Source organism: Heterocephalus glaber, unplaced genomic scaffold (genome assembly GCF_053883595.1).
Source record: "Heterocephalus glaber isolate CG9 unplaced genomic scaffold, H.glaber_assembly_v1.0 deba00001730, whole genome shotgun sequence".
In the NCBI taxonomy this organism is placed as follows: domain Eukaryota; kingdom Metazoa; phylum Chordata; class Mammalia; order Rodentia; family Bathyergidae; genus Heterocephalus; species Heterocephalus glaber.
In genome coordinates, this window is record NW_028258441.1 from 1,422,281 (window position 1) to 1,449,472 (window position 27,192).

Below are 27,192 nucleotides of genomic sequence, written 5' to 3' on the forward strand. Positions count from 1 at the left end.
TTTTAGGAAGGAATAATGGTCAATTGTTCTTTTTATACATCTTGATGCTATTTTTACAAACTGACCTTCTGATTGTAACTTTTTAGTGTATTTATGTAGTGATAGCAAGTGTTAGTATTATCCTTTTAAGCTTGTATCCCAACTATTTTTTTTGTTCAAATGACCATATAATACCTATAAGGAAATGTTCATATGGCAATATCCTGATATTCTGCAGTAAAAGCAACCAGCACTGTGGCAGGCTACAAGTGATGAGGCAGACATCAGAGACAGCCAAGCTACCTCAAAAAGCTGATGACATTAAAAGCAAAACAGGAACACTGGATCGATCACGTTATTGCCCAGAGCTTGAGACTAAAGAAACTGTGACTCGTTAGAAACCCAATGGCATAAAAATTCAGTATGTCAGACAGCGTATAAGAGAGTAAAGTAAGAGGAAAGATAACAAGAAGGGAGAGAGCAGAAGGTGAGGAAGCGGAAGGGAGGGGAAAGGAAGACAGCATAGCACTGGCAAGAGGAAGAAGGCCGTACAGGGCTAAAACAAGGGATACAATATGCAGTCAGTGAGAAAACTCAGCACACTCGGAGACCAAGCTAACTTAACAAGGATATGACACGGCTCCCCAGCTTCTCATTTACATACTGAAAACAAATGCAATAAAAGACATATGAGCATATGGCTGAACTCTCAGCAGTATTCATTCTAGAATTTGACTTTAAAATATTTTTTTAAAATTCTGTAGCTAATGTATTATAATTTAGGGGTCTAAACTTTGGTCATCCATTTGCAAAAATCAAATTATTAAAACAAGAACTTGCTTTTCTTGAATTCCTCAATTTACTGAAGTCATCTGAAAATAAGTCACATTTAACAAGTGTTGGCGACCAACTTTTAATAATACATATTTAATTTTCAGAAACATATGCTAACCATCAACAACATGATCAGGGCTCCACTGCCCCAGATGTTATTTCATTGGTACATTGTATTGATATTTACAAAGGCTTTCAAATTCAACAACACAAAACAAAACAGCTTAATCTTTAAAAACTACAATGCTTTAAAAAATGTAAACAGTTCATTTTTACATTATTGTAAAAAAGAAGACTCACTCCTTAATGCGGCTTATTTTTTTTAAGTGAGCAAAGCCTAGTGCTCATGGATAAAGAATGAAAAGAATTCTTTACATAGAAACATTGTGCTCCAGTGTGGCAAAGAAAAAAATTATATACACATACAAAGAAAAGGATCTGAAGTCCACAATTCAGACCACAAAAAAATTTTGCCCCAAATTGAGAAATTTATAAAAACCATTTACACATGGTTATTGACCTATTGAAAACCTAACATTTTCAAAAACAATAACTCAAGTCAAAAGATACCACTTTTTCTTAAAAATGAAATTTTGTGCAAAAGAAACTGTTAAAGCTAAAAACAAGACTATACCCCAGTAAGAGGCCAAAAGAGCCGCTGGAATAATTTAACTTGTTAGATTTAGTGCATGTAACCAAAAGGCACACACATATGATTAATATATTAATATCTTTTCATGCAGAAACCTGTGCATGTTTATAATTATATAACAAAAACACAAACGTAACAAAACATAAAGTCTGATGCTTGACAATGTTAATCTAGCTACATCCTTTCTAGTCCATCAGTTCAGGGTTTCCTAGATTGTTACATTGCCTCTCAAAAAATATATTATATTTGAATAACTTTCAAAAAAATTAAAAAGAGGATGTTAGACTGAAACACTATATTTTTCAGTTCTGATACATATAGAAACTTACTGTTTATTTTAAATGTCATTTCAAATTAAGATATATTTTTCCTTTTGTTAATAAACACTTTGATTGCTCCAGTGAAGTCAGCAGAGAGAAGAACTTCTGTGTTATCTGTCTTCATGATACCTTAAAAGCATAGGAAAAAGGATTTCAGTTGATTTTAAAAGCAAATGTAGCCTGCTGCCACAATTAGCACATGCCCATGACTTGCCACACACACAGAAGATTCTCTCTGTATGCAGCCTTTTCATCCCACTGTACGTTACCTCCTTTCTGAGGCTCACTTCTACTTACCTTGTCTTAGATGTTCTTTCCCTGGCTTGAAGATATTACAGTTCCCTGGAGCCTGGATGCCTGGATTAACTCCCAGGTAGCCTAGGCCTATAAGTTGTCTAATGCCTCCATTTATGGAAAGAGGCTAGTGTATCATTCAGCTGCAGGGCTGGAAAGCTGGCAGAATGAGATCAGCTGAACAAATCTGTTGCTAACAGGGGTCTCTAACTAGGTAGACAGTAAAGCTTATTGTACAGCCGACATATTGAAACTGCTATGAAATGAAGTATCAACATTTGCTCTGTGAGTGCTGACAGCACCTTTTGCGTAATTTACCCTTCTGTACTGAAGATTTATGTAACTGTGGTAAATGGCTTATTTCTTACATTTGTCAGTTCTGTAGAAGGATTTTACATACAAATTCAATGTAAACTAATTCTATCATACATAGGTAAAATTAGATGTAAAAAGGACTGATTGGTAAGGAAAAGAATAATCTACATTTTAACTTGAAAGCTGTAAACAAGGTGAGTCAGACAAAATGGTTTCACTTAGGCTAAAAACATATTCTAAGCCTTTGAACATTCCTTACTGCCCTCTTGACATATCGTCATGCTGTGCAGCAGTAGCAATAGCAAAGGATTAAGGCATATGAGAAAAGCTAGAGAAGAAAATAAATATCATATATAAAATGCTTTCTAAGACTTGTTAATAAAAAAGGATAAGGTCTACTACATGGCAGGCATTTTGCTAGGCACTTTACATGTTATTTTTATTTCTCATCACAATCCTGTAAACCATGTTATCACCAACATTTTAGACTGGAGGAAAACAGGCTGAAACTGCCAAACGTAGAGAGAAATAAAGAGAGGACAACTGGATATATTTTCTGATCCCGCACCGTGGATATTTAAGAGTTTATTCCAAGATTACACCTAGACAGGCACAAAACAACAAATAAAAATCTGAGCATAACCCATTAAACTTGTGTTTCTTCAAAAACAACCAAGTGAATTAAAGGAACCTTATTAGAGTTGTACATTTTTTTAGAAGGTTTCTAAAAATATTAAATAATTCACTTTTTCTCAAGTTGCATGAAAAGCTAGGATTTCCTCTAGAATGTGTAGAAAATGCGTATATAGTGTAAAAAGGCATAATCATACCACAGTGATATATGTGCACCCATGTTCATAGCAGCACAGTTTGTGATAGCTAAAACTTGTAAACAGCACAAATGCCCATCAACTGGAGACTGGATAAAGCAAATGTGGTTTTTTAAAAATAAAATGGAGTACTACTCAGCCATAAAAAATGAGAAATTAGAGACATTTATAGCTAAGTGGATGCACATTGAGGCGATACTCTTAAGTGAAATAAATAGGACACACATGTATAAATACCGAATAGTTTCTCTGGTGTGAGAAACTGAAAGTGTAAATAAGGACTAAAATGCATAACAGGTAATGTGAAATAGGAAGAAAAGGGGCAAAGGGGAAGGAAGTGGGAGGGCTAGGGGAAAGGATAGAAGGGAATGGGATTAATATGAGGAAATGGAAAAGTAGGAACAAAATCTTTGTAAATAGGGAGGACTGGAGGCGTTGAAGGGAGGGGTGGGCAAGGGTGAAAAATAAGAACCAAGAGAGATTATGTAAAGGTGCAAATTTCCAATGATGAATGTCATTATATTGTATACCTAAAATGTACCAATGATTAGAATGAATAATCGATAATGCAAAATAGGAAGAAAAGGACCAAGGGGTAGGGGTAGTGGGAGGGACAGGGGAAAGGAAAGGAAAAATGATGAGAAATGGAAAAAATGGAAATAAAGTCTTTGTAAGTAGGGAAGGGTGGAGGGGGTGAAGGGAGGGCTAGGAATGGGGAAAAAACAAGAACCAAGATGCATTATGTAAAGGTACAATTCCCAGTGAGAAATGTAATTGTGTTGTATACCTAAAATGTACCAATAAAAGAATTTAACAACAACAACAAAAAAAACAACAACAAAAAAAGGCATAATCAGGTTAAAAAAAAGAAAAGAAAAAACCCACATCACTTAAGTTAGAAGACAAACTGGATTTACTTCTGAAAAGGAAAGGAAAAACGAATGCAGTATTTCCAAATAGGCATTTAGTAAAGGCTTAATAATTCTGACTTGGTTTAATTTTAAATCTTGAAACTGAAAGAAATGTCGGGGCTGAGGATGTCACTCAATGGTAGAGCATCTGGCTTTACAGTGTGAGTTCCTGGGTTTTATTTCCACTGCCGAAAAAAGAAAAGAAAAGAAAAGAGACGAGACGAGATGAGACAAGAAAAAAAAAAGGAAAAGAAGGGCAACACTGAAGTTTATCTTGGTTATCAAAAATTTCCTCCACAGACGCACACGGGTTGTTCTCCAAAATAGACCATATACTTTCTTATAGAATATGTTTACGTAAGTGCAAAGGAATTGAAGTTATCCCCTGTATATTATCAGACCATAGTGCGATGAAATTGGAGATCCATAGCAAAACAAACCGCAAAAGTTTCATAAAACATGGAAATTGAACGACAGACTTCTGAATAACCAATGGGTCACAGAGGAAATTAAAGAAGAAATCAGACAGTTCCTTCAATTAAATGACAATGACAACACAACATGTCAGAATCTATGGGACACAATGAAAGCAGTCTTACGAGGGAAATTCATAGCAGTGAATACTCATACTAGGGAAACAGAGCGAGCCCAATTAAGCAACCTGATGCTGAATATCAAGCTTCTAGAAAAAGAAGAACAGGACAACCCCAGAGCTCATACAAGGGAGGAAATTATAAAGATCAGAGGAGAAGTCAATGCAATGGAGACTAAGAGAATGACACCAAAAATTAATGAAGCCAAGAGTTGGTTCTTCGAAAGAATCAACAAAATTGACAAAACCTTAGCCAACCTTATATGAAAAAGGAAAGAAAAGGCCCAAATCCATGCAATTAGGAATGAAAAGGGTGAAATGACAACAGGCCAAGCAGAATTCCAGAGGATCATCAATACCTACTTCCAGAACCTATACGCCAATAAGATGGACAACACAGAAGAAATGGACAGATTCCTAGATACATATGAATTACCAAAGTTGAACGAAGACGACCTAAAAATTCTAAACAACCCAATATCAATCAAGGAAATTGAAAATGTAATTAAAAACTTACCAACTAAGAAAAGCCCAGTCCTGATGGCTTCACTGCTGAATTCTACAGGACATTTATAGAGGAACTACTGCCACTACTGTTTAAACTCTTCAATGAAATTGAAAGGGAAGCAATACTCCCAAATTCATTCCTGGAAGCAAGCATCACCTTGATCCCCAAAGCAGGGAAAGACCCAACTGAAAAAGAGAACTATAGGCCAGTCTCACTAATGACTATAGATGCAAAAATCCTTAATAAGATACTGGGAAACAGAATGCAGAAGATCATCAAAAGATCATACACCCTGACCAAGGGGGATTCATCTCAGGGATGCAGGGATGGTTCAACACATGCAAATCAATCAATGTAATACACTATATCAATAGAGCCAAGGACAAAAACCACATGATTATCTCCATAGATGCAGAAAAAGCATTTGACAAAATCCAACATGCATTTATGATATAAACCCTACAAAAAATTGGAATAGATGGTCTCTAACTCAAACTGATAGAAGTCATCTATGAAAAACCAACAGCCAATATCATACTAATTGGTCAAAAACTGAAATCCTTCACACTAAAATCAGGAACAAGACAAGGATGTCCACGATCACCACTAGTGCTCAATATAGTTTTGGAAACATTAGCCACAGCAATTAGAGAAGAGAAAGAAATAAAAGAAATAAAGTTAGAAAACGAAGAAGTCAAATTGTCATTATTTGCAGATGACATAATACTCTATATAGAAGACCCCAAGAACTCCAGCATAAGTCTTCTAGACTTAATAACCAAATTCAGTAAAGTAGCTGGATACAAGGTCAACACACAAAAAGCAATGGCTTTTCTGTGCACGAACAACAGACTCAGTGAGAGAGAAATAGGGCAAATAATTCCTTTCACAATAGCATCCAAAAAACTTGAAATACCTAGGAATCAACCTAACAAAAGAAATCAAAGACCTCTTCTCTGAAAACTATAGCACTCTGAAAAGAGAGATTGAAGATGATGTCAGAAAATGGACAGACATCCCCTGCTCCTGGGTAGGAAGGATTAATATAGTGAAAATGGCCATACTACCAAAACTGCTATATAGATTCAATGCAATCCCAATTGAGATCCCAGCAGCATACTTTACGGGCCTTGAGAAAATAATCCAAAAATTCATTTGGAACAAGAAGAGACCCAGAATAGCAAAAGCAATTCTAGGTAACAGAGACATGGCAGGGGGTATCACAATCTCCAACTTGAAACTACAGTACAAAGCTACTGTGATAAACATAGCATGGTACTGGCAAAGAAACAGACCTGAGGACCAGGGGCACAGATTAGAAGATGCAGAAAGAACTCCAGACACACTCAGCTACCTCATCTTCGATAAAGGAGGTAAACACCCTCACTGGAGGAAAGATAGCTTCTTTAATAAATGGTGCTGGAAAAATTGGGTTTCAACTTGCCAAAGATTAAAACTAGACCTATATCTCTCACCATGCACTCAACTAAAATCAAAATGAATTAAAGATGCAAATATTAAAATAGAAACACTGAATCGGCTGGAACAGAGGTTAGGTAGAATTCTTCAAGACACTGGTGTAGGAAAAGATTTTATGAACAAAACCTCAGTTGCCCGTGAACTAGCACAATCAACAAGTGGGATCTCTTCTTATTAAAAAGCTTCTGCACAGCAAGAGAAACCACCAGCAGTGTGAAGAGACAACCCACAATGTGGGAAAAAATCTTCACCTGCTCTTCCTCAGACAAAGGTTTACTATCTCGAATCTATAAAGAACTTTTAAAAATCAGACCTCCCAAATTTAAAGACCCAATCCGAAAATGGGCATCTGAAATGAACAGACATTTCTCAGAAAAAAAGTACAAATAGCAAATAAATATATGAAAAAATGTTCAACATCATTGGTCATTCGAGAGATGCAAATGAAAACAACGCCGAGATTCTACCTCACTTCAGAAAGAATGGCTGCTATCATGAAGTCAACCAATAACAAATGCTGGCAGGGCTGTGGGGAAAGAGGAACCCTCCTCCACTGCTGGTGGGAGTGTAGACTGGTGCAACCACTGTGGAAATCAGTATGGAGATACTTCAAGGAACTAGGACTGCAAGTCCCATTTGACCAAGCTATTCCCCTGCTGTGTATCTTCCCAAAAGAGTTAAAAAATCATACCACAGTGATATATGTGCGCCCATGTTCATAGCAGCACAGTTTGTAATAGCTAAAACTTGGAAACAGCCCAAATGCCCATCAACTGGAGACTGGATAAAGAAAATGTGGTTTTTTTTTTAAATAAAATTGAGTACTACTCAACCAGAAAAAAATGAGAAATTAGAGACATTTATAGCTAAATGGATACATATTGAGGCGATACTCTTAAGTGAAATAAATAGCACATACGTGTGTGAATACCGAATAGTTTCTCCAGTGTGAGAAACTGAAAGTCTAAATAAGGACTAAAACATATAACAGATAATGTGAAATAGGAAGAAAAGGGGCAAAGGGGAAGGGGAAGTGGGAGGGGAAGGGGAACGGAAAGAAGGGAGTGGAATTAATATGAGAAAATGGAAATATGGAAACAAAATCTTTGTAAATAGGGAGGGATGGAAGGGTTGAAGGGAGGGCAGGGGAAGGGGGAAAAATAAGAACCAAGAGAGATTATGTAAAGCTGCAAATTTCCAATGATGAATGTCATTATATTGTATACCTAAAATGTACCAATGATTAAAATGAATAATTGATAATGTGAAATAGGAAGAAAAGGTCCAAAGGGGAAGGGGAAGTGGGAGGGGTAGGGGAAAGGAAAGAAGGGAAAGGAAAAATTATGAGAAATGGAAAAAATGCAAACAAAGTCTTTGTAAATAGGGAAGGGTGGAGGGGTGAAGGGAATGCTGGGAATGGGGAAAAAATAAGAACCAAGATACATCATGTAAAAGTACAAGTCCCCAATGAGAAATGTAAATGTATTGTATACCTAAAATGTACCAATAAAAGAACTTAAAAAAAATTTTCCTCCACAGACAGAAGGCATAGCATGTGGAATGGACAGTGCAAATGATACAAGGGAAGTTACTTGAGATCAAATTACAAGTATTTGAAAACTCTGTAGCATTCTCATATAATTTTAGAAGTATTCTTTGTATACCCTAATGTCTGCTATGACTTTATGGCTCTTTAAAGGCCTCGTTATAGCCTGCAGGATGGAAAAAAAATCATTTAATAAATTATTCTGCAATTTATGTTTTGGTAATGGGGATTGAACCCAGGGCCTCAAACATGATAGGCAAGCAGTCTACCAGTGAGCTACATCCCTAGCCCTTTTTTATTTTGAGAGTCTCACTAAGCTGCCCCAGACGGTTTCAACTGTTGATTCTCCTGCCTCAGCTTCTCTAGTAGCTGGGATTGTAGGCATACATTACCATGCCTGGCTTCTATAACTTACTTAAATAATACAAACCTATTTTTACTAACATGTAGTCCTAATTTGCATGGCCTTACCATACTCTGATTGACTAGCAGGGATCATTTTTATATAATTGGTTGGCACTCACTAATGCTACTTGTTGACAGTTACTTTTTACTTCCTAATCTAAGCATTTTATATAACTGGAATTACTACTCATTCTCAAATCATATACCACAAATGGTAAGAAATTATAGGCTTATTATGTAGCTAACTATCTTGAGAAACTGTAAATTTGTGGCAAGTAGAAAAGAACCTTCCCTTCATTTGAATTTAATTCATTTAGTCAACAAATGTTTATTGAACATCTATTATATGTAGGGAAGCACAACAGTAAGCAGTGGCAATAATTAATAAGACCTATAAACTCTCTGTCTTAGAAATTACAGTATAAAATAAGGGACGGATAATAAAATCATTTTCATTTGCAGTATTACTGTTTAAATATGAAGTGTTCCCCAAAGACTCATGTATTGAAGGCTTGATCCTCAATGCAGCAATGTTCAGAGGTGGGGCCTAGAGATGCGGTTGGTTGTATCATGAGGATGTTAGTTGAATGGGCTGTTAGAAGGTGAAGTCTAGTTAGAGGAAGTAGGTCACTGGGGGCCTACCATTGAAAGGTCCATTTTGTCCCTGGCCCCTTCCTCTCTGATTCTCTTTCTCTCTGTTTCATGGCTGCCAGGAGGTGAGTAGCTTTCCTCTGCCATGTACTTCTGCCATGTTTCTGCCTCACCACAGGTCTAAAAGCAATGGAGCCAGCTGACCATGGACTGAAACCTCTGAAACTCATAGCCAAAATAAACCTTTGCTCCTCTAAATTGACTTCCTCATGTACTCAGTCATGGTGACAGAAATCTGAATGACATATATATCTGGTTTGTTTTTCTTTAAATGGAATGGTTACCTATAAAAATTATGAACTTCAAAAATTTTCATTAATTCCTAGGTAAATTTACTTACTAGTCCAATTATTTAAATGCAAGCTGAGCAAAAATTGCATATTTTTCATTAATAAGATAACATAAGAGAAAATAATTTTATCAAATTTATTCAATTTAAGAATCAACTGGTTGAAATGACACTTGCTCAAGCAATGCTTTGGGTAAACTGTCAGGTAGTTTAAAAAAAACTTGTAAGAAATATATTACTGAAATGTTCAGAAATGGATATGTGACAACTATTGTGCTGTAAACAAGAGATATTCTTTATATAAATGAAAACTTCATACTATCCAGTACCAGGTCAGTGATGGTACTAAGTGCTGACTAGATTAAACACAGGACAAATACAGTATAGGCACCTACCAGTGGATGTGGTATCTAAAACGTCAGCATCTTCTCCTTTATTGTTCCCTTCTGATTTTTCAGATTGCACATCCAAAGATAACATCAAACTTGGGTTTGGGGCAAAGATGGCTGATGTGACAACTGCATTATGTGCTAGGGAAAAATTTACTTCAGGATAACTGACAAATTTGACACTAAACATCAAGACAATGTGCAAAATGTTCTTTAAAATTAACAAACAAGTGTGTTATTGCCAAATATCCGTAAAAACTACATAAATAACTAAGAACAATTTAAAACCTAGAAATATTTCCTAAAAAATATCACATAACATGTTGTAAGAGTACATGACTTTTCAAATTTTAGACCAGGGTAAATTCTTTCTTGGTACAGAAAAATCAAACAAGCAAAGTCAAATAGTAAATCCAGTTAGAACCACCAAACTTCCTCTAAGATAATGCCTACACAAGTTTATTGTAGTATATTTCTACCTTATTCACTTATAAGATATATATAAGTAGGTATTTACTTACCTTTAATACCTTCCCAGAAGTCATTACGATCTCTCCTGACTGAAGTAAACTTGCTTAGATCATGGTAAGTACTCCAAATATAAACATATTTATCTTCTGAACCACTAACGAGGTAAGTAAAATCGTGGCTAAATTTGAAGAAGGGTCAAAAAATATTTTAAATTAAGGTTTCCTTCTATCAGTGCTTCCTAATTCAAAATACCTAAAATAATATCTGAGGGAGTTGTTGAAAACTAGGCTCATTCTGGAGGTTCTGAATGAACAGGTCTGGTAATGTGGGAATGTGTGTGTGTGTGTGTGTGTGTGTGTGAGTGTGTGTGTGTGTGTGTGTGTGTGTGTGTGTGTGTGTGTGTGTGTGTGTGGTGGTGGTGGTGGTGGTGGTGGTGGTTGGGGAGGGGACTGGCATAGGTATTTTGTGTGTATTCTAGGCTTTGAACTCAGGGTTATCAGGCATGCTAGGCAAGCACTGTACCACTGAACTACATTCCAGGCCTAGCATTTGTATTTTCATCAAAGCCCTGACAAGTGTGATGCTAGTTAAACCACACTGAAAGAAACAATGAGTTAAAGGATGAGAGAAGCAGTGTATTATTACCGGTTGAGTTATACGGAAATCACTGGGTAATTCAAGAAGAAAAGAACTGATCAGAAAAGAGCTGAAAGAGGACTAGAAAGAAAGGATAGGCAGGCAATCCTGTTTCAGGTGAGCCTACATATCCCACATTAAGTGTTCAAATAATAATGATAAATAAAGGTATAAAGACAGGACATTTTGCTTTAGGGTAATGAAATGCTTTCTTAGCTCTTGCACCTAAAAGGATCAAGACAAATGGAGAAGGAATAAGCCTACTCTTAAAAGCTTATATGAAAGTACAAAAGCAAAGTTCTGGAGCTGAGAAAGTTCTAATCCTGGTTGTGCAACTGACTGTGACTTTAGGCCAATCACTTAAATTTCTGGGTTTTGCTTTCTTCATCTACAGAATAGGGGCAATTCTAACTCTTACCTACCATTCAGGTAGATGAGTATGCATGATGACAATGAGATACCAGCTATAAAAGTACAAAGAAATGAAAACCTCCATATAAACATAAGACATAGTTGTATGGAATAGTAGGAGCAAGGGAAAATGTTCTGACCTCTTTTAAGAATGTCAATGCCAATTTACCTGAAACTTGCTTTGATCTGGCTGCTGCTATTAACATAACCCTTATACTTCATGGACAATGATAGATCTCTCAGATCATATAGTCTGATTCTGGAGTCATTTGAGGTTACCAGTATCTAAAAATAAATCAAAGGAAAAGTTAAAAATATCATTTAACATAAAAATGGTGTTATACATATATAAGACAAACAATATCAAAACAAGAAAAGGTAGTATACCATAGGACAATGAATACATTCTTTGTCTAGATACTAAAACTTTCAAGAATCTATAGAGTACTACTGGGCATAGTGGTGCATAACTGGAATCCCAGCACTTGGAAGGCTAAGGCAGGAGGATCACTTCATGTTTGAGGCCAGCCTGGGCTCCACAGTGAGTTTAAGGCCAGCCTGAACTGCAGAGACTTTATCGCAAGAAAAAAATCTGTAGTTTGACTGCAGATGCTTCTGAATTATAGTACCTTATTTTCTCCAGGTAAAGGTTCAATGCCAGTAATTTTTCTTCCAACCTTGTTGCGGCCTCTAGTAGATCGGACATGTATTTGTGTATGGTATTTCAAATGCTAAAATGAAATCATAAATTAAAAACATCAGAATTAAAAGAAACTTCAAAATAATCTAATTCTCAGATATGGTATTATTTCCCTAACTTACAGATAAGACAATTAATGCCCAAAGGGATAAGAAACTTGTCCAAACCTACAAGGGTTTTATTAAGTATTCAATTACACAATTAACAAAGGATAATCATTCACCTCTGTATCATAGAAAATACATCTACCATCATAGGTCCCAATCACCGCATATTTGCCATTCTGACAGAAATTTGCAGCTGTGATCAATTTTGTCTGACCATCTACTTCATTCCATAAAGCCACTTTTTTGTCAGGTATATTCCAAAGGCGGAGCTTTCCATCTAATGAACCACTGAGAAAGTATCTGTCATCCTAAAAAGGTGACAAAAGAGAAAGCTTTTATTGTACCACATCAAGAAAAACACAGCAAATCAAAACACTAAATCTGTTAGAAATGATGTTTTAAAATGTAGATTTCACTTGAAAAGTATCCTTGCTTCATTCCTCTCTGCTACCTCTCCCTCTCTTATTGGGGACTGAACCCAGGGCTGCACAAATTCTAGGCAAGTGCTCTACCACTGAGCCATACCCCTAGTCCAAAAGTATTATTTAAGCAATCATTATTTTATAGATTAAAAACAGTAGTAACAATTAGAAATTTCGGTGTTTGTTTTAGAGAAATAACATTCTAATCACTTTATTACATTCTTAAATTGCTTTTCCCAAAGTACAGATGTTAATAGAAAATGTGCCAGTTTATACTTCATGGAAGAAGGTTCTGTAATTGAACAAGTTTGAGATACTCTAGGTCATGAACAATAGGATTCTCAGCTAACCTGTATTCTCAATCTCTAAAAAGAAGATGAAGTGGGTAGTGTTTTCCAAAGTATTTCATCACAGACCTTGTTTGGGGGGTGGTAATAAGCAAACAGGGCTAGGACCTTCAAGGACCATGCTTTAAGAGACACTATCCTATGCCACACTCTCCTCTGAGATACACATAATGTTGGGATAAAAGAATAACACTAGTTATTGGCCTACAGAACCATTTTTTAAAACTTTAATACTATGTCAGCAGAGAATCATCTCACTGTTTAATCAAGAGGCCTCAATTTGGGGCACATCAGGCCCACAGTCGACATCTAGCAATGTCTGAAGACAGTTTTGGTTGTCACAGCCTAGGGTAGTACCAGTATCTAGTAGGAAGAGGCCAGGAATGATACTAAACATCCTATAATGCTTTGCACGTGACAGGTTTCCTTCCCTCTGCAAGAATGTTAATAGTGAGAAAAAGAAAAAATAGAAACAAAGTCTTTGTAAACAGTGAGGGGTGGAGGGGTTGAAGGGAGGGCAGGGGAATGGGGGGGGGGCCCAAGATATATTATGTAAAGCTAAAAATTCCCAATAATGAATGTCAGTATATTGTATACCTAAAATGTACCAATAAAATCAATGAATAATAAAAAAAGAACGTTAATAGTGCCAGAGATAAAAAATCCTGCTGTAAACTAGTCCTACCTCTAAGCTAGTCTAGTTTTTGGAAACGTAAATAAAGCTTAAAAATTTGGGGGACCACAACAAGAAAAACATTTTCTTCTCCACTCAAGATTACATATTATTCTTACCCACCTCCAAAGTCTGTCAAGGACAATCCACAAATGATGGACAATTTTTTTTGCAATGCTAGGGATTAAACTCAGAGTCTTTGCACTGAGCTATGTCCCCGGCCCTTATTAAATTTTGAGACCGGGTCTTACTAAACTGCTAAGTTATCCAAGCTGGCACAAAGTTGCTATTCTGCAGCCTCAGCCTCCCAGAGTGCTGGGAGTGTGCCACTATGCCGGCCATGACAGTATTTTTATGGCTATGCTTTAGTAAGTGCTATTCAGTCTACCAGAAGAGCTGAACAAGTAAAACATACTTCATTTTGGTCTTCTAATTTAAAATTTTAGTTAGAAACATACATGTGTGTATCTCCAATTTGCTATTTCATCTATAACTCTGCAACTTTCCTTCTAGGCAACATCACAGTGACGGTCATACTGCTAAAGAAAATGTTGACACCACCCTATTCTTCCCCAGCACCTCTCAAAATCCCTCCAGGTCAGGAGAGTTTTTTGAAATATGGCATTTGTTTCCAAAATAAAATTAGAGAAAAATCACTGACTGACTGAACAGAGACCTAATAATAAGAAGCTACACAGACAACCATAGTATTACATTATAACTCAGTATCTCTTTCCACCCTGAGACTGTATAGTTAAAATAAGGTGGAAGGAAGGATTTTGTTCACAGCTTCTAATAGGGGTAAATCTATCTTTCTGCTGCATCTTTAGGAGCCAGGATGGAGATAATATTCAGAAAAAAGCCTCTAACAATTAGTTTGATGGTCAAAACTGATATGGTATTAACATAGATCAGATTTTTTTTTTTGGTACCGGGGATCAAACTCAGGTCCTTGTGCTTGCGCAGTAGGCAGCGAAACCACTGAGCCAAATCCCTAGCCCTAGAACAGATATTTTTGATTTTTAAAAGTTCTTAACCAAATTTTCTTAAGGGTTAAGAATTATTAGTGCCTATGTTATAAGCCTGTCTAGAGAGGGCAATTATATTGCAGCAAGAAATTTGGTCTTCTAATTTGGGGGTAAAGAATAAGAATTGGGAATATGATTGGAAATGTAACCATATATCAAAATAGGGGAGAAAGCCGTGGTAGGGTCAGCTCAAGTCCTCCACTTATTTTAATGTAGCTAGTTGAGTTGGTACCAATATGTGATTTCCCTTGAGCATATAGCTGCAAAAAATGAAAACTGATTTATACTTAAGCGTTTGGTGGCTCTATCCTATAAGGGCATATAATAGGCCTGCAATTCCATGACAGTAGATTTTTTTTTATCCTTTGGTTGAAATAATGAAATTCTGTCTAGGGGAAAGATATTGAAAGATTTTCTAGACTGAAAGAAATCAATAAGGATGTGAGCCAGGGGTGGTAGTATGCTCTTATAGTCCCAGCTACATGGGAGGCTGAGGTAGGAGGATCAACTAAGCCCAAGACCCAAGGCCAGCTTGGGCAACACAATGAGACCTTATCTCAAAAACAAACAACAAAAATACTAACAATGTTTTCAGACATTAAATAGGAATTCACTATATTTTATAATGGATTTTTTTGAGACAGGGTCTCACTATGTAGTTAAGGCTGGCCTTGAACTCACTATGTACCCCAGGCTGACCTCAAACTTGCAGTGATCCTCCTGCCTCAGCCTCCCAGGCGCTGGGATTACAGGTGTGTGCCACCATGCCCAGTTACTTTCCTCCCTGCCCCCTTTTAATCTTTTCTACTTTGTCTTCTACCTCTCCCACAATTCCTGTCTATATACTTCTTGTTCTCATTTTACACCTGCTGTTTCATCTTCTTCCTCCATTTCCAGTATCTCTCATCTTTAGTAGGGCACATTATACTCTGCATGTCTTATTTAAGGTTTAGGATGACTTATATCTAGAATGTAACATTTTATAGTATCTAGAATATTCTATTATATCTAAAACATTCTCACTTCTAACACAGATTTGCAGAACATTTATTTTCTTTCCCATTTTTAAAGCAAAATGGAATGACATTTTAAGTGGCTCTCAATGTGATTAATAATTTTTTCCTAGTAGTACAATTGTCCTCCAGAGAAGCCAAGTTCCCTCATCTTTCTTTTAGCCTGACAAAAAGTAAATAAATAATTACTTACTCTTGGATGGAAAGCTATGGCAGTGACAAAATCTATATGTTGAAAGCAGCAAAGGCATTCTCTTCTGGAAATGTGCCATAACCTGACTGTTTTGTCCATTGAAGAAGAAAGCAGAAAGTAGTTCTATGGAGAAAACAGTATTATTATCATGTGAAAAACTATACAATAAAACTGAACTTTTGGTTTTCTGTTACTCAATAGTGCTATTGTTATGTATAGCATCAGAAGCACAAGATTATCCAATTCCGTTGGAACATCTCATTTTTTTCTCAGTTTAATAACACATTCCATCAACTCAGACTTTTTCACATTACCTGTTCTGAAATTAGCATTAATCTTAGGATTTATGACCAAAGAAATCTGACAGGCACCAGCAGGAGACTAAGGTGTACCTGGTCTTTATAGTCTGCACATACTGAAACTTACTATGAATATAAGGCATCTATTCATTTGATTGCCATTTCAGTTGTTATTTTTCACAATGATAACACCAGTGAATTTTAACTCATGAGGATCCTAATCGTCACTTACAATGTCTTCAATAATGTGTAAATGCAGTATGGAAATGAAGTTATTGTGCACCTGTCACACTCTAGGCAAGAAAATTAGAGAATAGAAACTGTCAATCCACCAGAATAGATTATAGAACTTTCAAAGCTAGAAGAGGTAGTATAATAGAGTTAGGAACTGTGATGGTATCATCATCCAGGAAAGAATCTAAGTGGGAAAACTATAGGTTATGCTGAATGAGGAAACTCTAAGGGGACCCTACTATTCTTCAGTATGCTTTAAGGTGCTAAACAAATCAAGGTAATAATGACACTGAATACATACAATTTGCAAAATATTGTTCTTAGCACTATACAGCAACTCTGAAGTAAATGTGTTATTATCCCCTTTGACAAATGAGAACAGAGAGGTTAAATAACTCGCCTAAGATTACACAGTTTGTTAGTGGCAGAGGTAGGATTTGAGCTCAGGTGATCTGGCTTCAGGTCTAGGCTCTAGCCACTACACTGTTTGGCAGAGTAATTAAGTAGAACATATGTCATATGTCAGTAAAAGCACCAAGATGCTTTGTCATTTGCTGAAAGTAATTAAGAATGTTTATTCTTTGACTGTAAAAAGACTAACTAAAAATACTGATTTAGACATGTAATTATACTGAGATATATATGCTATTTTGGGCTATTTAAAAAAGTGTATGTTTTATGTAATATACCTGTTTTGAAACAGATGGTGTACTTTACAATTTAAAAATATAATTTGGGGGCTGAGGGTGTAGCTCAGTGGGTAAAGCACTTGCCTAAATGTGTAAGGCCCTGGATTTGATACCCAGCACCACACACACACACACACACACACGGAATATGGAAGATTTACAATCACCTTTGAAACATCTAATAGCAATTATTTTTACTTTCAAGATCCACTGAGTTCCAGAAAGTTTTAAAGAGTGCATATACTCTGCATTACACTTTTCTGTTACTAACAACTATACAAAAACTAATCCAATGGCCCACTACTCATTAAAACTTGCTTCATTCAGGCCAGGCGTGGTGGTACATGGTTATAATCCCAGCATTTGGCAGGCTGAGGAGGATCTCTGTTGAGTTCGAGGCCAGTCTGGGCTACATAGTGAATATAAGGCCAGCCTGAATTATACAACAAGACCCTGTCTCAAAACAAACAAACAGACAGCTTTGTTTAGAGATGGAGGTGTAGCTCAGTGGTAGAGTGTATTTTTAGCATGCAGCAGGCCCTGGGCTCAGTCTCTAGGACCAAAATCAAAAACAAAAACAAAATCAAAAACATAAAACCCCAACAAAATAAAAACTGGCTTTATTCAGCTCTAGCTTTAAGTGTATGCAAAAGAGGTGAAGTTATCTTTAAAGTATTAAGTGAAGGTGCTCATGACATGTTAAGATTTGCTATATTATGGCAGGAGATATTTGTTAAATACTTATTGACTAAATGAAAGTAAATTTAAGTATATTGATCTTAGAAGTCAAGAAATTAGATCCAAATCAAAGTTCTACCTCTAACTAGCTTTGTGATCTTAGATAGTTCACAAGCCCAGTATCCTCATGTAAAAAAATAAAACAAACAAAAGACTGTCTACGCATGGGCTATTACTCTAATAATTAACAAGCAATTTTTAATACTGTGGATTGAACACATGACTTTTGCACTAAGCATGTCCCTAGCCTTTTTTTAATATTTTATTTTGAGATGGGGTCTTGCTAAGTTGCTCAGGTTATAGGTGCATACCACCACACCTGGCGAAAGTTAATTTTTATTACCTGGCATAAAATAAGCCTTTAACAAACAGAAAATCCACTATTTAAACACTGATTGTGATAAGACACAGAAAATAAATAATAGTAAAATAAGATCTTAAAACTTTCAAAGCTGAACAAGTTAGTGTAACTAAGCACTATGATGTTCCCATCCTTTAGTGGTTTGTGGAATCTTGTAAAAATGACCTAGAAATGTGCATAGGTAACAGTTAAGTAAAAAATGAAAGTTTATAAGAAAAGCATAGGATAAGTGACACAGAAAGTGAAACAGGTCAATATTTGTTTTGGTTGTCAGCAAGGCATTAGGAAAGAGATGGGGTTGAAGAAAACCATTAAAGGATGAATATATTTTGTTTAGGTGGAGAAAAAAGAGAAAGGTACTCTACAGGTGGAGCAGAGCAGCAGAAATTTTGTTCCTTTCCTCTGGCTGAGAGTGGAGGCTGGGGGGTTGGGAATGTGAAGATAATCCCTTAGGGATTATTCTTGTATGGAGCAGAGTCCTATTCAAATAAATCATCCTACCAGTGGTTCTCAAACTATTTTTAGAGGATTGGTTTTGTTTTTAGCTTCCTGTAAGTTATGGACAAAAAGTATTAAAAATATAGAAATTACTAGAAAAATTAAATGAAAATAAAAAGCATATAAAACATAATGCCAATTTTTAGTATTATACAAGTAGATGCCCTGGTTTTAAAAGATTAGATTCAACAGGCATCAAATTACTCTGAAAAACTTCTTTAACAATTTCTAAATAGCTTACTCTGGGTTTCTATATTATCTCTGCACAAAGTGGTATTTGAATTATCAACAACCAGGAAGACCCAGTCTATAAACTCACTGGCCCTTAAAAATATATATTCAGAGACAAGTAGGTAGCTGAATTGCTACTAAATCATATTACTGCTGTCTCTTAAGAGATTTGGAAAGAAATGGAAACAAAATCTATAATAATTGTAAAAACTCTGCAATATGTCCAACATTTGTTAGTTTTGTAATCCTGCTTCTATGTGGTCATTAGCTGTTGTGAAATAAGACTAGGCTAGAGTAATGCTCCCAAGCCAAGGGGTTTGAATCTCCTCTTCTACTCCTTAGCTACATGCCTTTAGGCATGCATGTTCCTTAACCCGCACAAACCTTTTTTAAAAAAGTCCTTGATAAGGAAATAATGACCTAGTATGTGTGGAGGGTACAAATAGAGAGCCCATGTAAAACAGTTAACTTTTGTTTGAGTCTTCAGTGTCTAAAATGATACTTGGTACATTAATAGGAAATATTAAGCATGTACCAGTCCAATTATTTAAATACAAGATGACCAAATATTGCATATTTTTTGCTAAGTTTTATAAGACAATATAACAGGAAATATAAAATGACAGTTTTATCAAATTTATTGAATACAAGAATCGCCTGGCTGAAATGACTCAGGGCAATGCTCAGGAGAGTCAGTACAAAATGCAATGCCCAGCAACTGGGGTAAACTGTTAAGTGCTTAATTGAGCAAATGAACATTTACTGTGTTCTAAGTAAGTGCTGTGTATTTACTAGCTCAGTTAATCTTTCCCGATACTCTAGAGGAAGCTATCTTTATTATGCCTATTTTTTAGATAAAGCATCTTGAAGTCAAGGAGCTTGCCCAAGGTCACACACCTATAAAAGGCGAACTAGGTAGGATATGAACCCTGAGAGTCTGGCTCCAGAGTTCATGTTCTTAACTAGGTAGTAAAGTGATCAGTGGATAAGTTCTGAGTGAGTGAAAAGTACCTGGTATATAGGATAGTTCTCAGTAATGTTTTTTTTACTATTTCTTCCATGAAGGAAAAAAAGGGGAGTGGTCAGTGAGATAGGAAGGAAACTGAGAAAGTAAAACCAAGAAGAGTATTTCAAAAAAGATCAACAGTATTAAGCAATAAAATGTTAGAGAAAGGCTAAAGAGAATGAATTAAAAGAATATACATACATTCTAGTAAGGCGGTAGTAATAGTGATTAATTTTATGTATCAAGTTTTCTAGGCTATAGTACCCAAGTATTTAATCAAACACTGATTTGGTTCAACTCTTGATATTTCCAGCCTATGGGCCTGTTCTATAATTGCATAAGCTAAATCCTTACAATAAACCTCTTTAGAAGAGTGGTCCAGGGAAGGGTACAGGGGTAGGGGACTAGAGGGAAGTTGTATAATAGGTGCGAAAGTGCAGCTAGATAGGAAGAATAAATTCTAGTGTTCTACATCATAGTAGGGTATCTGCAATTCACAACAATTTATTACATATTTAATAAAGAACTAGCAAAGAGGAGTTTGAAGGTACTTGACACAAAGAAGCAGTAATTGTTTAAGGAGACAGAAATGCTAATTACCTTGATTTTATCATCATACATTGTATACATGGTTGGAAAATCACAATGTACAAGGGCTGATCAAAAAATATGGTGTTTAAATAAAAAATTATTGCAGCAAAAGACACATTGCTCCTTCAAATACTTCTCTTCACTTGATACACACTTTCTGAAGCAGTTCTGGAAGTCCTCCTTCTGAGTATTTTCACAAAGCGTGATCAAAATTACAGTGAATGCTGTTGCTGACTGCCATCCAATAGAAAGGCAGGCTTGTAAAAACATTATGACATGTGCGTCTTCATCCACCTTATTCACTGGATCTGGCACCATACGACTTCTGGTTCTTCCCCAAAGTCAAAATGACCACGAAAGGTAAATATTTTGAATCAATTCAGGACACTGAGGCAGCCAGAATGGCACAACTAAAGATATTCCTGAAAGGACTTCCAGAACTGCTTCAGAAAGTGGCAAAAATGATGAGATAAGTGTGCTTAAAGTGAGGGGAGTATTTTGAGGGGTATTAATGGCAATTTGTCTTTTCCTATAAAAAATTAAAGAAACCCAAACAAAACCACTAATCATATTTTTGATCATGCTTTTTATAATTCATAAATAAAAATTACAATTATGTGTGAAACTTTTTTAAAAATTAAAAAAAAATTAAAACTATGTCTGTATAATAAAGTTGTTTCTCTGGAGAATCCTGACTGATATTGTGGCCAATGGAAATTTAATTTCTTCCAGTTAGTATAACATTTCAGAGAAATACATGGTTTAAGAAAATAAAATGAATGGAAGGTTTCCAATTATTTGTTTTGCATTTCTTATTCAAGATGAATGTTATTATCAGATTAAGGACATCTCAAATTTCCCTCTTCTGACAATTCAGGGGCACAGGGTAGGGAAGAAGTACAAAGACAGAATTAGGACTGTTTTAAAATCAGGCTAGCATGTTAGAGGTAAGCTTGTTTTGGAGGGTGAGACAGAGATTTTGATAGGTAGTTATAAAAAGCATCCAGAACACTGAAACAGGTATGATAGGTGTAGCAGTTCATAAATGGAGTGATTGAAAGATGAACTCCAGCTCTGCCAATGTATACCAGTGACTTTCCAGTATACATTGTGGATATCTTGAATTAAATGAGGTTCTCCTGACATAATTAAAATATATGAGCACAACTTATACCCCCGATAAATTTGCTTAAGTCAGTTTCTTTTTCTCAATTCAAGGCTTCTAAATACTCCTATTACTTTCCCCTTCAAATTCTTAATATATTTTAGATTCTGACTACTGATCAATTTTAATACAAAGAAAGTGTAGGGTATCATGCAAGGTTTCCAAAAAGTATTTCATGCTTCAATTATTGTCTATAAAATTTAAAACATCTCCTGAAATTTTCACAAAATGTTGAGATATTCAGCACCAAAATAGCCCCTATACTTGTGAAATAATTTTGCTCTAAGGGAAAAAAAATCACAAAATGAATTGTTAAATGAAATTTAATAATTTCATGAATGTAGAAGATTAGCCTCAAGGCAGATTTGATTAGATAGATCAGAATTCCTTCACCTTTGTAGTTGAAGTCATACTCATTTTCTTGAGGATAGTTACTTCCCAAAATTACTGCTTATAAAAAAGCAAAAGGTACCAAATACATGGACAGATCTAAATAGAAGCTGTTAATATAAACATTTACTTACTAGCCCAAACTATTACCTCTCTTTTTAAACTTAACTTGTTGATAACTCCCACAAAGGAGATATGAACATCTAAACACTTGACAGCATAATAATCATACAAAGAAGACATCGGTTTGGTCCTAAAGTCATTGCTATATAGAAATAATATACAAATCAAGTAAGAATCTCTTACTTTAGACCATGAAAGGTCAAGGAGATCAGCAGTATGTCCTTTATATTTGCAAAATGGCCGTTGTCGAAAGGGTGCATTTTTGTCATCTGGGTCTTCCTCAGTTCCACCACACACCTAATTTAGACATAAAAATAAACTGTAAAACTGAAGTGCAAAACTAGCAAAACGAAAGTTTCACACTCTTCCCACCCCACCCAGTCCCACCTGTTCTCTCATCAGCTGATATGCCTAATTAGTCTTGAGCCACCAAAAGGAACTCCCCTTTATGTTGATCAACTATTTATTTTCTTTCCATCTCTTTGACCTACCAGACAAGGATCATTCCTGAAGAGATATGCTTTGCTATCATGATCTTTTCCCTCCCTAACACAGTCCCTACTGTGTCCTTTTCTGAGCAACTGTTCCTTCAGGAGAAGTGGGGGCCAGCACCAGGGATGAATCATGATTGGCCTAAGCTAATTAAGATTAGCTGATTCCCCTTCCCAGTGTGACTGAGGCCCACGCATATGTGATAATTTTCATAAATTAGATTCAAGGGAAAGTTTATACTAGGTAGGGAGAATAAGGGGAAGTTTCTTGACAGATTTCCTTGCTCTTAAAAAGAGGCTTAAGGAACCTTCCATTTTTTGCGCCTCTGAAAGTTACTGTCTGCATGTGATACCTAAGACTATTGCAGCCACTGTATCTTAGGACCAGGAGGGGAAAAAGCCCAAGGCAACAAAAGTACAAAGCAGGAGGACTGTAGGACACTGTGTCCCTGGTGACACTACTGAGCAGCTGAATTAACCAACCCCTGAATTGACAGCCTTATCTCTGGGCTTGCTTTCCCACTGTTTAAAGCACTTTTAGTTGGGTTTCTGTTATGTGAAGTCAAAAGCATCTTGACAGAATTAGGTAGAAAATAATGCCATACATGTGTGTCGTGCATCTGCCTTTTGTATTTATTATCTGAATGAGTTCTAGTCTCTCTTTGAAATATGTACTAACATTATGAAGATGAAGAAACTGGGGAATAACTGGGGCTCAGAGAGGCTAGAATAACATATTAAAGGTCTCATAGTCACTCCCAAAAGCAGACACAAAGAAGGAATATAAGTCATCTCCAGATTTATCTCTCAACTGTTTTAGAGGATGTCGCGTGAGCAAAAATAAGCAGTCTTAGCTAAGCTTTGCATAGTTAGGGAAGGGTGGATAAGATGATGAGGATGGAGAAAAAAGATTATGGAGACATACACAATCACTTGTAATAAGAGATCAAGATAGGTACTTTGAGATGACATCATACAGAGTCTCGAATTTATGGCTTAAAAGTTCAGGTATGCCTTAAAAGTTCTAAGGCAATGGGGAGCCAACATAGCATGCTGAAAAGGGAAAAATAACACGATCTTACTGATGCTTTAGAAAGAGAACTCTGGACAATGTCAAAGATGGTTTGGAAACTGAGTGCAGGCATGAAGGACAACCGTAGGTTTAAGTAAGAATAATGAGTGCTTGAAGTATGTGGACAGTGGCCAGGGGATAGAAAAAAACACTTTTATTTGTCTAGAAATTATTTTGTGTGTGGACCTGGGTATGGAACCCAAGGCCTCACGAATGCTAGGCAAGTGCTCTACCATTTATAGCCCCAGCTGTCTAGAACTTTATAGTTCATAAAAAATCTTCACATTGACCATGGAGGTAGACTAGCACCACAGACACCAGGCCTTTTACCAAGTACTTCTAATCCTTGAGACCCATAACATCTTCCCCTGATTTTTGGTGCCAGACTAGTAAGCACTGCTGAGACACAAATCTAAGTGGATTTGCCCCATTACATAAAAATCAACTTTTTGTTTAACAATTACTTTTCATTAACTCCTTAGCATATTTCCTCTAGCAGTGATCCCAGGCTCCTTCTTTTCCCTTTAACATCCATTTTCTTCTCCCTGTACTCTATCTTTTTTCAAAATATTTAAAAAGATTTTATTATAATTCTTAATTTTAGGCACATAAGGCTCACTTCTGACTTCTGTTTTCCAGAAGTATCAAGACAATAAAGTGCTGTTTTAAGCCACTGAATAAAAAAGAATTTCATTATAAAATATATGATTAGTGTAGACAGTTCAAGAAGTATAGAAAGTAGAAAAGCAAGATCTAAAATCACCCACAATCTGCATTTTGGCCATCTTCAGTCTTTCATTTTTAAACCATAATCGGAATCAAGCTGGACACAATTTGCTATGTTCCTTTTTATTTTCCTATCAGCATTTTCTACATTTTACACTTTGAAAACATTTACTGCCTGCATAATATGGACATTCCATAATTTAATCATTTTGCATTTGTTAGTCACTTAGCCATTTCTAATTTTTTTGCTAACATAAATATCAATTAAATGAATATCTGGGTTTATCTTTCTAGAGACAAATTTATACGTAAATGGATGTACCTTGAAGCCATACTCTCAAGTGAAATAAATAGGACACACATGTGTAAATACCGAATTGTTTCTGTGGTGTGAGAAACTGAAAGTATAAATGAGGACCAAAATGTATGATAGATATTGTGAAATAGGAAGAAAAGGTTCAAAGGGGAAGAGGAACTGGGGGATGGGGAGGAAAGAGTGGAAAGAAAAAAATGAAAAAAGAAAGAAAAAACTGAAACAAAGCTTATGTAAATAGGGAGGGGCGTAGGGCTTGAAGGGAGGGCAGGGGAATGGGAAAAAGTAAGAACCAAGATATATCATGTACAGGTACAAATTCTCAATGATGAATGTGATCATAATGTATATCTAAAATGTACCAATAAACCCAAAACATTAATAAAATAAAATAAATGAATCTTTTATCCCAATTTGAGTATTTCCGTATTGTCATATAAGGATAGTTACTGGATCAAAAAGTTTAAACTTGAGACTTTTAAAGTAAGTTAAATTTAAATCTTTTTACTTAGATTGTTGAGCATATCACATTATTTCCATATAATAAATTACTAAAGGTAGAATTATCAAGTAAAATATTTCATGGTATTGAAATTTCCACTTGTAGCATCATGCTGATACTCAAAATGTTTGACATTTTAGAGTATTTCATGTTTCAGACTTTCAGATTAGGGATGGTCAACCTGTTTGTTGACTACCTAAAAATGTCACTTTAAAGTTGGACTATTCTGAGAAACTATAAGGCTTTTGATATTTATTTATTTTTGGTATCAGGGTTCGAACTCGTGTCCTTGCACTTGCGGGGCAGGTGGCGGAACCACTGAGCTAAATCCCTGGCTCCAATATTTATTAGATTTACTATATACCAGATACTGTGTTGGTTTATTTGGGATATCCAAATGAGTAAGACAGATGTATCCTCTTGTCGCCTACTGTCAGTATACAAACTAGAATGATTCTGTTAAAATGCCTGATTAGATTACATCATTCTCTGTTCAAAAACCCTTTATCACAGCAAATACCAAAGTCCTTGCAATGGCCTACGTGTTTTAATTCTTCTATTTACACCTCAGTGACTTCAACTGGCTCCGGTTATCCAGGCCTTGCCACTGTTTCTTGAACACACTACAACTCCTGCCTTAGAGCAGTTAGCAGTTGCACTCACTGCTCTATCTGGAATGATCTCTTCCAGACAGCCATATGATCACTTTCCTACCTTCTTTTGATTTGTTCAAATCACAGCCACTTGAAGTTTTGCTTGCTTGCCACATTTTACTACTTCATTTGTTTTATTTTTCTTCATAAAACTTATTACCTCCTGATAGACACATGCAAAAGAATGAAACTGGGCTCTTAGTTTATGCTACTCATAAAAATAAACTCAAAATGGATTAAAGACTTACATGTAAGGCCTACACTATAAAAACTCCTAGAAAAACAAAACAAAAAAAGCTTCTTGACAGTGGGCTTACCAATGGTTTCTTAGATAGGATACCAAAATCAAAGGCAACAAAAGCAAAAACAGACAAATGCAATTATAGCAGCAGTCCTCCCTTATTCTAGGTTTTGCTTTCTGAAGTTTCAGTTATCAGTTAACTGTCCAAAAATATTAATATGTTTTGACTCACTCAAAAGTAATTTATATTATAGTATGTTGTTAAAATTGTTCTGTTATAAATTGTTGTGTTTTATTATTGTTAAATCCTTACTCTGCCTAATTTATAAATTAAAGTTTATTGTGGGTGAGGACATATAGGAAGAAACACAGCAGATATAGGGCTTGGTAACAGTCACGGTTTCAGGCATCTACTGGGTGTTTCTGAAATGTATTCTCCATGGACAAAGTAGGACTACTGTACATCAAACTAAAGATAAAAAGCTTTCTGCACAAAAGGTAAACAACTGTCCAAATCAAAAGGCAGCTATAGAAGGGAGAAAATATTTGTAAACCAGCTATCTGCTAAAAGTTAATATCCAAAATATATAAAGAATTCCTACAACTGAATAGCAAAAAACCAAACCAGAACCAAACCAAATAACTCAGTTGAAAATAGGCAAAGGAACTGGACATTTTTCCAAAGACATACAAATAAATGGTCAACAGGTCTATGAAAAGGCACTCATCATCAGGAATCATCAAGGAGATCTGATTTGCAAAACCCATAATTATATGTCTCTTCAAACCTGTTAGGATGGCTATTATAAAAAAGTGCTGCAAAGGACACGGAGGAAAAAAAAACCCTGTACACTTTTAGTGGGAATGTAAATTG

At 35.8% G+C, this 27,192-nt stretch overlaps 1 protein-coding gene across 3 annotated transcripts in view; it reads right to left on the reverse strand.

The window, feature by feature from the left end:
- Window positions 1-876: 876 nt before the first annotated feature.
- Wdr44 (WD repeat domain 44) overlaps window positions 877-27,192 on the reverse strand; it is a 90,817-nt gene continuing 64,501 nt past the window's right edge. For 2 of the 3 annotated variants that reach the window (XM_004872143.3, XM_087199880.1), the window contains 8 exons: window positions 22,504-22,617; window positions 15,996-16,118; window positions 12,436-12,627; window positions 12,142-12,243; window positions 11,682-11,797; window positions 10,516-10,643; window positions 10,001-10,135; window positions 877-1,914 (listed from right to left, as the gene is read on the reverse strand). In XM_004872143.3, coding sequence (XP_004872200.1) covers window positions 1,820-1,914; window positions 10,001-10,135; window positions 10,516-10,643; window positions 11,682-11,797; window positions 12,142-12,243; window positions 12,436-12,627; window positions 15,996-16,118; window positions 22,504-22,617 — 1,005 coding nt within the window. In that variant the 3' untranslated portion in view covers window positions 877-1,819. The remainder of the gene's footprint in view (window positions 1,915-10,000; window positions 10,136-10,515; window positions 10,644-11,681; window positions 11,798-12,141; window positions 12,244-12,435; window positions 12,628-15,995; window positions 16,119-22,503; window positions 22,618-27,192) is intronic. The other variant, XM_087199881.1, reaches the window with a different exon arrangement.